Here is a 15,393-nt window from a genome sequence, read left to right as displayed (position 1 = left end):
ACAGCGCTGGCTCTTCAGCTTGGAAACGGATATAAGCACCGCAACCCTAGAATCGGATTTGACAGGCTTTCAAGCAAGGGAAACCTTTACCTTTACTTATATATTGCTCCATGCTAACATGCTTCTGTAAAGCAACTCATCTGTGACATGTTATCAGTACTCAGCCATAAATAATGATGCTTCCAGACAGACTCACCCCAGTTACATGGGCCAGCATACAGAGCATGGAAAGGCCTCTTGGTATGATGTGCGTAGCTTAAACCCATCCTCTGTAAATCAATACATCACTCTTTTGCACTTTCTCTCTTCTGTCCAATTTACTCTCTTCTGTCCAACTTACTCATGCTCATTATCCAAACAAATTAGTGAAATAATTTAACATTCTGTACACATCAAATTCTTGTTTCAAGATGATCCTTCAGCTTCAGTGTGTATGTGGGCTGAGATGGAACCTTTGAAAGTTCACGTGGGCCCAGTCAGTAAGGATGAAGGAAGGTAGAATACTTTTATAGTAGACCCCAAAATAATTTACAATAAGTCTTTAAATTTGCAAAATAGGAACAAAATATTTTTGCTTCCAACATGAAAGGAAGTTACTGTATTTGATATTAAAAGCTTTGCAAAGACTCATGCTGAATCCTGATGGGTAAATAATAAGTGATGTGACAGGGATCTGCTAGAAGCAAGCAGAAATTTAAAACCTGGATTTTAAAACTTGCATTTTAAAACTAAGAAACAACAGAAAACTCCCCAAAAATGACTTTTCAAGCAAACAGCTACATCATTCTTGTCTTGTCCATCTTCTTCAAGGATGCAACAGAAGGCAGAAGCCTGGCCACAAAGAAATAAACCTTTTCATGAGGATAAAACCCCATTGCTTAGGATCTCTCCTTAAGGAATGACATTGTTATATTGTCATTAATTGCTACACTTCAAACACTGTAAAGCCCTAGTCATACCAACTGGTCCCTGGTCTATGAAAAATAGGAGGTTACTTAACACACGTCAAATGTAAACATCATCAAACATTTTTATGGCTTTAGCATGATCCAGGAATTATCTCATGCGCCACAGAGAAACCTTAAGCCTCCAGTAGGGGCTGCAGTTACTGGAGTGAACATGATGGAAGTCTCTCCTTCCTCCATCTCCAGACAGATTCCTCTTCCTTGGTGCCCGAATCCTCCTCACAGAACACTTAACATTCAATCCCTGTTGATTTTTTACAAGGACTGTCTTCTTCAAAGCACTGCCACACCTCCCTCACAGCGGCTGGTGATCATGTTAGCAATTTCAGTCCAAGCATCCATATGTGGATTATAAATCTCAACAGAATCTGAAGTTACCGGGGCAGCTGAATCATAGCTAGCAGTCCTACCTCCTGTGGCATACAGGAGGCCGTTTACAGCTGCAACACACACGCCGGCTCTGGGAGTCTTCATTGAAGCAACTTCCACCCATTTCTCCTGATGATTAAAAAAAATAAAATAAAGCAACATTTAAAAAAATTATTATCAATGCAATACATTCCAATTCTGAAAAGCATTCTAGCGCTATTTAATATGAAATTAGTTGATAAAAGGTGTTCCATAAAAAGGGCTGTGCCAAATTGGCCACTTACACTCTTGAGGGTAAAATGGGGGGAGGTCCTAATCAACATTTGTGACCAAATATAAAACCAATCATTCAGTTATTCCATCGTAAAAGATTAAGATGGAATACAAAATATGTGTGTTTGTAAAACCAGAGGAGCTGCGGTGGCTCAAGTGGTTAAGACGCTGAACTGCAGGCTGTGGAAGGTCAGTAGTTCAGCAGTTTGAGACCTGGGTGCCGCAAGACGGGGTGAGCTCCTGTCTCTAGTTCCAGCTCCTGCCAACCTAGCAGTTCGAAAGCAAGAAATTGCAAGTAGATAAATAGGTACCACTTCGGTGGGAAGGTAACAGCGTTCCATGCGCCTTGGTGTTTAGTCATGCCAGCCACATGACCACGGAAACATCTTCGGACAGCGCTGGCTCTTCGGCTTGGAAACGGAGATGAGCACCACAACCCTAGAGTCGGATTCGACTGGCTTTTGAGCAAGGGAACCTTTACCTTTACCTTTTATACTAAAACCATTTAAATTTTAGGAAGTTTTTAAACATCAAAACCAAACAGGGACTCATATGTGGTCCTTTCTGCTGCTCTGAACAGCCCTCAGTCATCAAAGCTGTTGAACCATTTTTTTTGGGGGGGGGGCACTGGTGTGCTTGCTGATGCTGCAGTTGGCAGGCCAATGGTCTTGACACCTGAGGGCCAGAGGAAAAGCTTCCACAGGCCAGACATCCCCCCCCCAATAATTTGCCTACCTCTCTAGCAGCAACCTCACATATAGTTTATAATTGTCCTAATAAAAGCCACTGGACCAACAGAAAGGAGAAAGAGAGGTTGATATTAATGTCTTCAGTCACAAGAATGCTCAAGATCTTCCCTCACCACCTCCATTCCACTGGAGAGGTCTAGACCTGTCCAAGTGTCAAGACTTATGTAGACCCTGTTAGGCACTGAAAACCAGAAAAAGTTTTAATGAGAAAGCTTGTGTCTGGAAATACCTAATGTAGGACATAGCCCTAAGAGTGTGAAATAACAACAAGGCTAGTCTCAACCTTTAAGGAATCTGTGATTCCCCCCCCCCAATCCACTGTGGCAGTAATATTCACCAGTTACCAAGTTTAAATTTTGTAGCAGGATCACAGCCACTATTAGCAATTACCAGGCGGCATGAAATGCCATGAACTGGATTGGGAAGAAGGTAGGTTTACAAACACATTCAACTTGAGCTGCAGCATATACAAATAAACAGGTTCTAATCAATGTTCCCTCTAAGCTCCTCAGTGTTGTGAGCAGAAATTCTACCTCGTGAGTGAAAAAAGCTAGCAGGATTAAAGTTGTGAGTGAGTATAGCGTATATTAGTTTTTTAGAAGATTACTTCCATAACCTTGTAAAAATCTCAGAATAAATTCTTTAAAATTATATTTAAACCATATTTTAAGAATAACTTAAACTTTATAAGAGAAAACAGAATAAAATCATATTTCACCCACCCCTTTCCATTATATTGGTTGACCTGTCCTCCGGAAAAGAGATCTACCCACCCCTTTCCACTATATTGATAGACCTGGCCTCCAGAGAATAGGTCTACCCTTATAATCTGATTTGTGGGAATTCAGCACTACCTCTTCAAAGGAGTATTTCTCAACACTTGGGAGTGCATCTTGTGTCTCATTCCATCCTCCAATGGCATAAATACAGTCGTTCAGAGCAGCCACACCCAGATACGCTCTTCTGGTACCCATTGCAGGGAGTGCAGACCAACGCCTCGATATTGGATCATAGACTTCCACAGAACAAAGTTCTATTCCTTCATTGCCAATGCCTCCAACAACATAAATTAAACCTGGAACCAAACAATTTCTATTAAATGCCACTTGAACATTGGCTACAAAGGGGACTTACAGTAAACACGTAATGGTGCGGAGGATACAATCCACAGCCCAGTTTGTCCAGAGAATTTCAGTGGTCTTCATTAATATAACTGCTTATGAATTGCAGTTGAAGGGGCTTCTCCTGCATTAGGATTCATTTTCTGTTTGCATAGCATCTTTCAACACAGTACTCTGGGAAGATACCAGGCTTTCTGAGTCCTCTAAGCACAATATTTTGAGCCTGGAAAAATATTTGTCCCTGATAGTGCATTCAATGTTATTGCAATTGATGTGTGGAATATAGTCATGTAATCATCTTGAGGTCATGGTTCCTCACATTATCTTTGAACTTTCTATTCCTAGTCCTAAAGCATTATTGACTGGATATGTTGTATGGTTCCATTTTTCTCTCTTTACTCCACAATCCGCCTTGAGTCTCAGTGAGAAAGGCAGGCTATAAATAAGATACATAAACAATCAAATAGCAACGAGCAACTCCCTCCTCCCACCTCCTCACCATTTTGAGAATTTACTGTCCTTTTTTAAAAAGTCAACTCAGATATGCTTCAATGATCTTTTTAATTCTTTGTATTCTTCTCCCTCTTGCCTGCAGCGCAAATCCTGCACAATAGTCACTTGACCCACGTTTTGTCATCCACCAAGAGGTGACATCACCTTAATTCTAACCACCCCATCACACAGTTAGCTGGAGAAGCAGCACCTCAGTTAGGAGTACAGACTCACTTTTACTGATAATTTTTAAATCCTCCACCTATTTGTATAAAGCATTTTTCTGCTATAGTGAGGAGGTACAATTCAGTGGTACAGAACACAGCCAAAATATATAGGGATCTAGAAAGTACAGTTTCAAGAAGTATTTGGCTAGAAGAAAACTATGTCTGCTATATAACTTGCTGGTGAGGGACTAAGATCTAGGTATGGACTTGCCAGGATCTCCTAACCACTACTTTGGAAAGGCTTCATAAAAAAGCAAATTAACCATTTGTTTGTAACACCTGCTCTCTAGTATATTTTTGTTGAGTGTTTCCAGATGAAAGAACAAATGAAGCAAAGAGAGCATACAGTTGTGTTCAAGATCAATCTTACAATGCTAAAGCCAAACAAGCAAGAAATGTAGGAAGCTATGACCAAAACATAACATTCCGAGCATTATGGAGAAAAACCCCAAATAAATAGAAATTGCTACCACTGGGACAATGGCTCAAGATCAAGCCTACTCACCTTGTATTTCACAGCACCCAAAATTGTAACGAGGCACTGCCATGCGGTCTACCACCTCCCAATTATTCTCATCAGGATCAAAACGTTCAATTGAAGTGCCAATCTCTGCTCCAACCCAACCGCCTGCAAACCAAAGGAAGCAAGCAAACAACGAACATGAAATTTTAATGCAGCACAAGTCTTTTAAGCACCTAAATGTAGTAGGCAACAATGCAACGAGAGTTAAAAGTTACAGGGCCCTGCCTACAAGGTTATATTCTATATCCCCTTGTTATCTTCAGGCTTCATTTCAAAGAATCTCAAGATTCAAAGTTCTTCAGGAGTGGAAGGTGCAGTGCTCACAAATGCTCACCAGCTTTATAAATTATCCATTTCCCCACAAGATCCAGTTTTATGCACAGAGCAATGTCATTTCATAACCTTAATCCCCTAATTCATTCCCTAAATAATCATGTAATGAGTAGGCAAGTTGGAGGTTAGGCAGTACTTTGCTTTCAGCTAATTTGTCAGCATATATTCTGAGTTTAGTCTCTCTGAGATTTTACTGCAGAAAAAATTATGTATTTGATCTTTGCTAAAAAGGATATTCGGCCAGAGAAGCTAATTATTAGTTACCACTGATATACGCTAGTGTTATTTCTATTTCTATTGGTAACAATGCTAATGAAGTACTGTTCTGAGTTTAAGAATATACTGATCAGTGAAAGGACTTGCCAAAAGCATAAATGGCTCCATAACAGGCACACACTCCTAATCCACAGCGAGGATGGTTCATGGAAGCTACAGTTGCCCAGTGCTTAGTAACAGGGTCATAGCGTTCAGTACAATCAAAAATCATGGAATCTTTTTCACCTTAGGAGAGAGACAAAAACACAAAGGAGTTAAAAATCTAATGTAAACAAGGTGGTGCTCAGCTTACGTTCATCTACTTGAAAGACTTAATACAGGTTACAAAATTACCTCTATTAGTCAGGACAGATAAAGGTTCTCTCCATGCCAAGAAATTGAACCTCTAACCAGCTTTCAGTACTGTCATGTTGCAACTCTTTCAACTGCAACTCTAACCCAATAGTTATAATTTGATTTATGAATGAATTTTTTTTGTGCATTTTAAACTGTGATGCATATTGTTTTTGCTGGGTTTTATGTAAGCCGCCCTGAGCCTGCCTCGGCGAGGAGGGTGGGGTAAAAGTTGAAATAATAAATAAATAAATAAATATTCAAGTAGTTTTTGTATTGTAAATCTTATGGTCCAACAAGTGATGGCTCTTAATTGAGGTGAATGTGCTTTATAAAGAATGCATTACAAACTAATAGAATGTACAAAACTTTTCTGCATTAGTAAACTTCAGAAGCCCAGAAAAATAAGCTACAAATAAAACCCTTTACGCTGTACTGCATTTTTTTCACTACATACTAATTGTAGTTTTCATTGCTGGCAGAAATTGTACCACATCCTTAGCCAGGGCAGCTGAGATAAAGCACAGCTTGACTTCTGGATGTAACTTATGAGGGGTCCTGAATGTGCCAAGTGATAAAAGGAAACCATACAAAACCTACTGGGTACTTAATGTCAACAATTAGTCAAGTTAATTAGCACCACCATCACTGGGGAACACGAAAGTCATTTGAGGCACCAAAGTTTGTGTAGTCAAACACAAAGTTCTGGCATGTTTTTCAGTTATATATGTATGTCTGTGTTTGCACCTGTGCATGAGATGGACAGATGTGATGATATATAGGCTTCAGGAGGGTGATAACGTGGTGGAAGTTTCTTCCTCATATTCTTACTAGCACTATGAAAGGAACAAAACATTTAACAGCCCTTCTCCAGAAGTAGAGATCTACCAAGGAAGAAAATGTGGAACAGGACACTGAGAAAAGCTGAGAAGGTACTGCCCCTTTTAAAAAATATTCTGGATGGCCAGATGTATAGTTGGGAAAGTGCTCAACTGTGCCTGTCTATGAGTGCTTGCAAGCAAACACATATATCCCTCTGCAAGATAATGGATTTGTGCTTGCATGGTACTGGGTTGTCCTCTCTCAGAGTTCCCTTGGCAACCCCACTGCCCACAGACATGCTGTTTGCTGAACTCTAGACATCACTGCATCTTCGATATACTGTTTTTAGATACAACACTGCATATCACTCTGTGCCTGAGTTCCTACATTTAATGAAAAGGCTAATAAGGTAAAGGTAAAGGTTCCCTTGCTCGAAAGCCAGTCGAATCCTACTCTAGGGTTGCGGTGCTCATCTCCGTTTCAAAGCCGAAGAGCCAGCGCTGTCCGAAGACGTTTCCGTGGTCATGTGGCCGGCATGACTAAACACCAAGGCGCACGGAACGTTGTTACCTTCCCACCGAAGTGGTACCTATTTATCTACTTGCAATTTCTTGCTTTCGAACTGCTAGGTTGGCAGGAGCTGGAACCAGAGATGGGAACTCACTCCATCATGCGGCACCTGGGTCTCGAACTGCTGAACTACTGACCTTCCACAGCCTGCAGTTCAGCGTCTTAACCACTTGAGCCACCGCAGCTCCTCGAAAAGGCTAATAACACACATCAAAGAATCATGTATCACCCCCCAGGGATTTTTCACTCTTACCTCCTATAGCATAGACCATTCCTCCTACCACAACCACTCCCAGCCCACTGCGAGCCTGGTGTAAGGAAGACACAGTAGTCCAGTACTGACTGAAAGTGTCAAAACGCTCCACACAACTAAGGGCTCTGCTGTCACTCCAACGGCCTCCCTGCAGACGAGTATATCCACCTATTCAAGAAACAGAGATGGTGTAAATGCTAAGTAGCCCCTTAAAGTTCTAGTCAGCATTTTTTGTGAGTTTAGCTTGATGATCTTCATTTGAATGTACACATGTACTGCATCTCTTTGTTGCTTACTGGATTTGTTGGCAGCCTTTGATACTGTGGACCATGCTGGATTGTTCAGGCATTCAGAAACGGAAGTAGATATCAAGGGATGTGATCTGAGTGGTCCTAAATTGTTCCTTATGGATTGGTCTTAGAGGGTTGTTGTTGGAGACCAACCGTCATCCGTGTGGGATTTGTCCTGTAGGGTTCCATAAAGCTCAGTCTTATCCCCCATGCTATTTAATCTCTATGTAAAGCTCTTCGGAGAAATCATTCATGGTTTTGAAGTAGGCTGCTATCAACATGCTGACAACACCCACCTCTACATTTCTTTAACCAAATTGCCCAGGAGTGCCGTAGAGGTCCTGAGCAACTGCCTGACTACTATGATTAAATGGCTAACCTGAAACTGAATCAGGACAAAACAGAGGTGATGCTGCTTGAGAAGGCTGAGGTATTGAAGGGCACTCCCCACATTCGACTGGGTTCAACTGACCTTTACTAATTCAGTTCAGAGCCTAGGGATTATACTGGACATTAATGCAACTGCAAAAAAACCCTGTTGATCAGTTACTGGGTTTAACTCAAGCTACTAGTTATCACCCACAAAGCCCTTTGGCCTTGGACCCACTTATCTGCAGAACCTGCTCTCCTGCTATGCTCCATTGTAACAGCTTCGCTCATCTGAGCAAAGTCAACAGAGGGTGTCTCACTGGAAATGTGTAAAGACAACAGCAGCCCATACCTGAACTTTCTCTGTTGTGCCTTGTGAAATAGCCTGCTCCAATGCTTTTGGCATTCCGCAAAGGACATAAAATAGAAATGTTCAGGAGGGGAGAAAATAGGGGTGTAGTATAATGGAACAGTTCAAGAGGGTGCTTTTATAAAGGTACACTGCTTATTGTATACATTATCTTGCTTTGGTTACTTTCTTCTACTTTTGTAATCCATTTTCTGCACAGTTTATGGTATGTCATGTCTCAAGACTGGTCTTGTGTATTTGTGTGCGCATTGTCTTCTAACTTTGTATTCTTAGTCCTGCTGCATTGTCTTATGCTGTCTGATTGCACTGTTTTTATATTTTGGAAACTGTTTCTAGAAAGAAAGGCAGGCTATGAATGAAGTAACAAAATAAATAAATAGTTGTTTGGGTTCTGAAGAAATCCAAAATACTAAACAAGGATCCTTACCTACAGCATAAAGATACTTCCTGGCTTTCCTCCGAGGACGTGCCTTGGATGGCTGTAGGAAACTACTCACTTTGCTGTCTTTTAGAGACTTAGACACTTCACAGTATTCTTTTAACAGAGTTTGAAGAGCCACTCGAAGACTGAAATCAGGGACCCCTGGGGAGTGCAGAAGAACTGAACAATCAGTAACAGCCGCTCTATAAAACAGCCATGCATGTGTGCAGTACTGATTAAACTTCCCCATCCCATGACTTTAAAGTAGGTAACAACAATAATATAAAAAGTCCATACACACCATTTCCACCCACTTGCTGAACCCCAACCATTACTTATTTCATTTATAATCCACTTTTCTTTCCTATGAGGACCCCAAGTAATTTACATTGCTTTCCTCATAACAGCCCTTCTGGACAAGCACTTGTCAGGGATGCTCTAGGCTGATCCTGCACTGAGCAGGGGGTTGGACCACATGGCCTGTTGTCATTAGGGCCCCTTCCATGATTCTATAAGTAGGCTAGGCTGAGAGTGGCCGACTGGCCAAGTTCACCTAGCAAGCTTCCATGGCACAACAGGGATTTGAACTTGGGTCTCCCAGAACCTAGTCCAACACTTTAAACCAGAGGTGATAAATTCACTTGTTAAGAGTGCCGGATCGGACATAAATGTCACTTTGTCAGGCTGGGTCACGTGTGCCATAAAATGTCTTTATCAAGACAGTAACTCGTAAGCTCCGAGTTTGTATGTCCTCACCGTGAGGCCCCATAGGCTAGAGAGGAGGATGCAAAAGAAAACCCATATGGGTGGACTGGAGAGCCAGCAGTGCAGGACCAGGCAGATGCCCCTGCACTGTCTGGAGGGGAACAAACCCCTTCTCCAGCCCACTTCCAATGCTGTAAGCCAAGGCCCCAGGGTAAAAGCGCAAAGCAGCTGGGTGTTACGAGCTCTCCCCTGCCCGCAAGCCACCATGGAAGGGGACTGGGAAGACAGGCTGAACTAACCCTCCCGCAGAAGTGGGTGTGTGTGTGTGGCCCAAGTGCAAGCCCACATGCATGGCGGGACCCAGGCCCAATAAGCTGGAGACACCCGTGTGGCTGTGGCCACCTCTGGCCAAGGCTGCTAGGTGATCCAGAGATCAAGCCAGAGATCATCAGCAAGATGTGCCACCCCTATGTGGCAGCAGCCACTCCAGGTGGAAGGCCACCAGATCATCTGGTGGGGGAGCAGGCACCACATGCACAAGGCCTCATGTGTGGCAGAAGCCTCAGGCCACACAGTGACCAGTATAGCTGGAGATCGCCAGCACCCCCACACACACACACAAGGAGGCAGCTGTCTACAGCTGAAGTCCACCAGGTATTCCATGCTTGATGGCAGGCCTAGGCTCCCAATACGTGGAACACCCCCCCCCAATGGATTGCTGAAGAACACACACACCCCCCCATGGACCAAAGCGCAGCCGCTGCATGGGAGGATGTGAATATGGCAGCAGTGCTGGCAGCCATCAGGCCCCAGAAGAGGATTGTCTGTGATCCCCCAATGCAAACTTTAATACCCACGGTCATCTGGGACAGCATCCCTGGAGTTGCAGGTTGAACAGAGAGGCATGCAACCTTGCCTTGTAATCCTGAGCGGGCATGAATGTGGCTCTGGCAGCTCCCAACTTACCAGTGTGGCTACCACTGAAATGTGTGGGTTCCACTTGACTGATGCAGACGAGGTTGTTTCGCCACACTGAAGCCACAATTGGAGTGGCTCCGCTCATTCCCCAAGCAGCCTCCTGTTCTCTCCATCACACCAATTGCTTGCAGGCTGGATACAAGCCTTGAACGGGCCAGTTCCTGCTCCTGAACCTTATGGGAGGTGGGAGCACATGGGAGGTGCCATGCCAGCCACATGAACCTCACAGACACAACAGCAGTGGGGGGCCCATCCTGACAATAATGCTGTCACAGATGGGCGGGAGGGAAAAGCTACGCAATAGGCTGCTGTCTGCCCAGCCAAAAGAGCATACCACACACCCTAATGGGTTTGCCCTCGCTGTGGTCCCTGAGCCCAAGGGGCCAGCGTGGGCTGATGACCCATCCAGGAGCCACTGTGTAAACAATGCTGTTGGCTTAAAGGGCTGCCCCCTCAGAGAGGCTTGGTGGGTAGCATTCCACTCTGCTGAGAGGAGATGGTCAGAAGGCACACGGCAGGGGCTACTAGGCAACCTCGGCCACTGACAGCAAAACCAGAGGGCACTATCAGCCTTCAGGACGGCTTCCCTGCACAATGGCTACCATGAGGATAAATGCTATATGTGCCAAGCCAGGTCCCAGCTGCCCAAAACCATCAGAGGACCCAAGACCCATAGAGCCAGGAGCATCCTCCCATCATTGGGTGGATGCAGGGGGCCTGCACTGTGGAGGGATTGGTCATACATGCGGATGTGTGGTCCCTTCCACGAACTACCCCACCTCTATTCTACTTACAAAACTGGCATATCTCAGTGATCCCACCTGGTGGAAATTCCTAGCTCTGTAGTCACTGTCGTTCCTTCCCATTTAGGGGATCCTAAGCAATGTGAAAAACAGAATGGCTGAGGGGGCTGGCCAACCTCCTGGCCACAGCCGCGGGTGCACAGGGACCCCCGGTGTATACGGCCCCCATGGCAGCAACCTTGCTGACCCCTCTGGATGCCAGAAGCCACCAAGGCTCCAGCAGTTGGGCCACGGACATGCAAATGCAGACCTGACTGAGCCCTGATCCTGGCTGCTTGAGCCCAGGAGCGCTGCTGTGTTCGCTCTGATGAGGCAAGCAGGCCACCCTGTCAAGTCTGACGACTTCCGAATGGTGCCATGTGCTGGGGGGCCAGAGGTGCCTTGAAGAAGAGGAAGAGGAGGAGGAGGAGGAGGAGGAGGAGGAGATTGGATTTATACCCCGCCCTTCACTTGGAGTCTCAGAGCGGCTTACAAACTCCTTTCCCTTCCCCTCCCCACAACAGACACAAACGGCTCTTTTTCAAGGACAGCTGTGCCAGAGCTTGTGACTGACCCAAGGTCACATCAGCAGGTGCAAGTGGAGAAGTGGGGAATCAAACCCGGTTCTCCCAGATTAGAGTCCACACACTTAACCACTGCACCAAACTGGCAGACCACTAGACCCATGGGCGGACCACTAGTGGCTCTGTCATTCCCCATGCCACAAAGGATGGAGAGGCTGGCAGCATCTTTAACGGTGACTGTTGGAGGGGCCTCTTGCTGTTGTGAGGGACGCCAGTGAGGGACAGGAGCGCATTGAGAGACTCCTGGGGCACCTCTCAGAGTCTCTCTCAGCCCTCTGGCACCCCTGCCCCTCCCTCCTGCTGTGCCTCCAGAAAGGGTTGCACACGGATGCCGTCAATGATGTGGGCGAGTGTCTGGCTGTCGCGGTCAGCAGTGAGCACCCTGAAATCCATGTTCTTGTCCACTGTCAGCCTCTGGTGCCCTGTGCACTCTGTGCGCAAAATGCCACTGTGGGGTGCCAGTGGAGCTGACAGGTGATGCCCCCCCCCCGGACGGGTGGTTGGGGCTCGTTATGGGAGCTAGTCTCTTTAAGGAAGGATGCACAGCAGAGAAGGAACATTGCTCCTGTGGCCCGCCCCCTCCGCACGCTGCCAGTGACAGACGCTTGACTCAGCCTCCTCAACTCATGACTCCCACTGATTCTGCCTGCCCTGTCTATCATGCTGCCCCCAGCTTGCAACAACGTCGGAACGGAACGCTGTGGCAGAATCGCCATGGACACTGCTGTAGCCAGCAACACTGTTGGGGCACCTTTTTTCCCATTCAACCGCCACATAACTATTCCCTTAGGAAGGCAACTAGTGGCACCACAGCACAGGTGCGGCTCAGGATTATTCTGTAAACCTCAATGTACACTTTAATGTATAAGCCATATTTTTCATCTATCAGCATGCATCTACCAAGTTACACACTTATTCATGCCTATCATACCTTGCCGAAATCCCTATTCTTGTCCAGACTGCTAGGACATTTCCTCCAAATGGCCTGCCAGTGAGAAACAAAATGCTACGATGTTTCACATGATGCTGTAGGCTACTTTTAGTGGAGCCCAGCACATCTCAGCACTTGAAGCCTCCAAGTAGTTGATACCGTTATCAGGGCCCTGTATTTGGCAGGCCTAAGAACTAGCACAAGCCACTATTATTCTGAAGGGGCACCCCAATATTGTAGCAGCTACACTTCTCTGAACTCAATCCCCCAGAGCCTCAGACTGGGTCAGTGACATTGCAATTCTATGAAGAGTTCAAATTTCACACCCCTTACTCTCAATTACCTTCTATGTACTTCAAGAGTCTTTGTGGAGGAAGCAAAGGAAATCTAACTGTATCCAGCACTTCTACCACATGTTTCTTTCTTCTCCCCAGATCCTTCAGGATCCACTGCATTGCTGCTATGAAAACCTGGTATTCATCTTCTATGCTCAACTCCTCACTTCGTAAGACCTTAACAAGCTGGTCTTTTGTCAATGCCAGAAATTCCTCTCCATTCTGGATGTCCAGGAAATGGGCATGGACGTAATTCTCTGTGAACTCCATCAGGTCATGACAGGCAATTTGCTCGGAGAATTGGAAGAGTCCAATGCAGTTTGTGGGGTCAATCTGTCCCTTCAGAAATTCACAGCAAAGGTCCACCACTTCAGTGAGCTGGAACATGTCTGCAGCCACAATCAGCTCCTGGACATTACTCTCGCAAATGCTGACTATGCCTGAATGCACAACAAGGGAGACAATTTTTCAGATGATATAAAATCTTGTTGACCCATTCGTTTATGGCTTCTCCACAAAATCTGTAACTGTTTCATGTGGCATGACTGTTATTTGTTACTGATATCTTAGAGGGGAATCAGCAACTGTTCAAATAATTAACTGACTAGACAAGGCAAAGGCATTTACACTGCCTCTTCTCCGCCCGCTCTCTCTTTTGTTGTTGTTGTTAATTCCATGCCCATAGACAAAAATGACATCCAAAGAAAACCTAGGCTAGAACCAGTGTCCCAAATATGCTTGATTTCTAGACTACAAAAATTCTTTAGTCACACAAGACCCCACTTGTACTCCATAGTACAATACAGACAAGAGGCTTATCTTATTTGCTTTTTGTGAGAAACAGGCCTATTATCTGCTGCACAGGAGAAGGAATACCACATTCTCTAAAGCTACAATAGCTTCTTGCATTATTTTAACAAGAAGGTAGGATAAGGCAGGGTTACTCCAATGAGATCACCACTGACTGCAGTAACGTTAAGATGTATCTTTAGGTCTTTATCCTTAACACCACCCACAACTGTCCTTACACAGAGATAGATGGGCAGGAACAACAGTTGGTCTCCAATTGTAGAGGAGATGGATAACTTATTTGTTTACCACTAAAGACATGCTAAGGTATGATGGGATTGCCTGTAAAATAGTTAGTGCTGAGGTACAAACCAGCAAGTATTAAGTGAACTAAAACATTTGGACAGGAAAACTTGGACTACTAAGGCATTGCCACAAAGTATAACAAGAAAGGTGTTTTAGAAATTAGTCTACCTGTGTAAATAAAGTCCAAGAGAATCTGAAAGATATCAGCGTCCACTCCCAGGATCTGCACAACATCCTTCGAAGACTCTTTCATTCCTCCAGCAAACAAGGCAGCAAAGTATGGGCTGCTTGCAGCCAGGACAAGTCGATGGACCTTAAATTCTTCATCACCAACCTGGAGCTGCACATCACAGAAGTGCTGTCCACATTTCATCTTATTTATCTGGGCCAGTATAAGACGAGCATGTCTGTCTGCCAAAAAGGGAGACCCACTTGTGCTGGGATATGCCATACAAGCCATGATGCAGTCAGAAAGAAAGCAACTGACCGATGTCCATCTTTATCTACCAGCAACCTGAGAAAAGAAAGGAACGATCTGAAAATGACAGCTCTAATTATCAAGATGCTGCTGAACATAACTTTAGTTTAAAAGAAAAAAAACTAAAGTAAGGAATCCTTTCAGATACCATGAAATCAATAAGAGATTCTAGTAGCAGTAGCAGCAATATGGCCTCAAATCTGATTTCATAAGCCTTTAGAATGCTCTCCTCCTTGAAGCCTGCCTGGCACCTGTCCTACAAGGCTTACTCCCAGGAAACCCCCAGGAAGCCTTAGGCACCAGGACAAAACATCTCTTTTTACCCAGGCCTTTAACTGAGGGGTTCCATCTTTTAAAGGTGCTTGTACATTCTGTTCCTAGCTGAGAACTGTTTCATGGATTTTATTTTAGCATGCTGGATATTGTTTTTGCTGGTTTTATGCCAATGGCTTGTTTATTATTGATTACTAGAAGTACTGTTTTTATGATTTCATCATATTGTTTTGAGAGTTGCCTTGAGCAGATTTTTGTTCAATAATACCTTTAAAAAAGAGAGTAAGCTGTGTAGAAGATGAGGTCAGTGATTATATATTTGCTTCAAATTTTCCCCACCTTCTTCTGAACGACCACGTTTCCTTTCCATTTGTCTCAAGTCCTTATGCCTTGGTGGCTGCGCAGAGGCCCATTGTAAGCATATCTGAGAAACCACATTCTATGGAGTGAACAAGTTTTTGTTAATAATTGTATTG

General features: G+C 44.5%; 1 protein-coding gene across 1 annotated transcript; it reads right to left on the bottom strand.

The window, feature by feature from the left end:
* Nucleotides 1-911: 911 nt before the first annotated feature.
* On the bottom strand, nucleotides 912-14,649 carry IPP (intracisternal A particle-promoted polypeptide). Its single transcript, XM_015421966.1, has 8 exons — nucleotides 14,335-14,649; nucleotides 13,080-13,511; nucleotides 8,763-8,918; nucleotides 7,307-7,474; nucleotides 5,416-5,553; nucleotides 4,702-4,824; nucleotides 3,211-3,431; nucleotides 912-1,463 (listed from the first exon to the last, which is right to left on the bottom strand). The coding sequence occupies exons 1-8, from the start codon at nucleotides 14,624-14,626 to the stop codon at nucleotides 1,239-1,241; spliced, it is 1,755 nt and encodes a 584-aa protein (XP_015277452.1). The 5' UTR covers nucleotides 14,627-14,649; the 3' UTR covers nucleotides 912-1,238.
* Between the last annotated feature and the right edge of the window lie 744 nt (nucleotides 14,650-15,393).

Source organism: Gekko japonicus, unplaced genomic scaffold (assembly GCF_001447785.1).
Source record: "Gekko japonicus isolate JY-2015 unplaced genomic scaffold, Gekko_japonicus_V1.1 scaffold75, whole genome shotgun sequence".
In the NCBI taxonomy this organism is placed as follows: domain Eukaryota; kingdom Metazoa; phylum Chordata; class Lepidosauria; order Squamata; family Gekkonidae; genus Gekko; species Gekko japonicus.
Note: the sequence above shows the minus strand (reverse complement) of the source record. Positions and strands in the feature narration are given on the sequence as shown.

What these genes read in the sequence shown, in the direction of transcription:
- IPP (XM_015421966.1), bottom strand. Translation starts at nt 14,626, where the DNA reads ATGGCTTGTATGGCATATCCCAGCACAAGTGGGTCTCCCTTTTTGGCA. An exon ending in GAAGTATCTTTATGCTGTAG is followed by an intron (nt 7,475 to 8,762) that starts GTAAGGATCCTT and finishes TTTCTTGAATAG; the next exon opens with GTGGATATACTCGTCTGCAG. An exon ending in TGGGTGCTGTGAAATACAAG is followed by an intron (nt 3,432 to 4,701) that starts GTGAGTAGGCTT and finishes GTTTGGTTCCAG; the next exon opens with GTTTAATTTATGTTGTTGGA.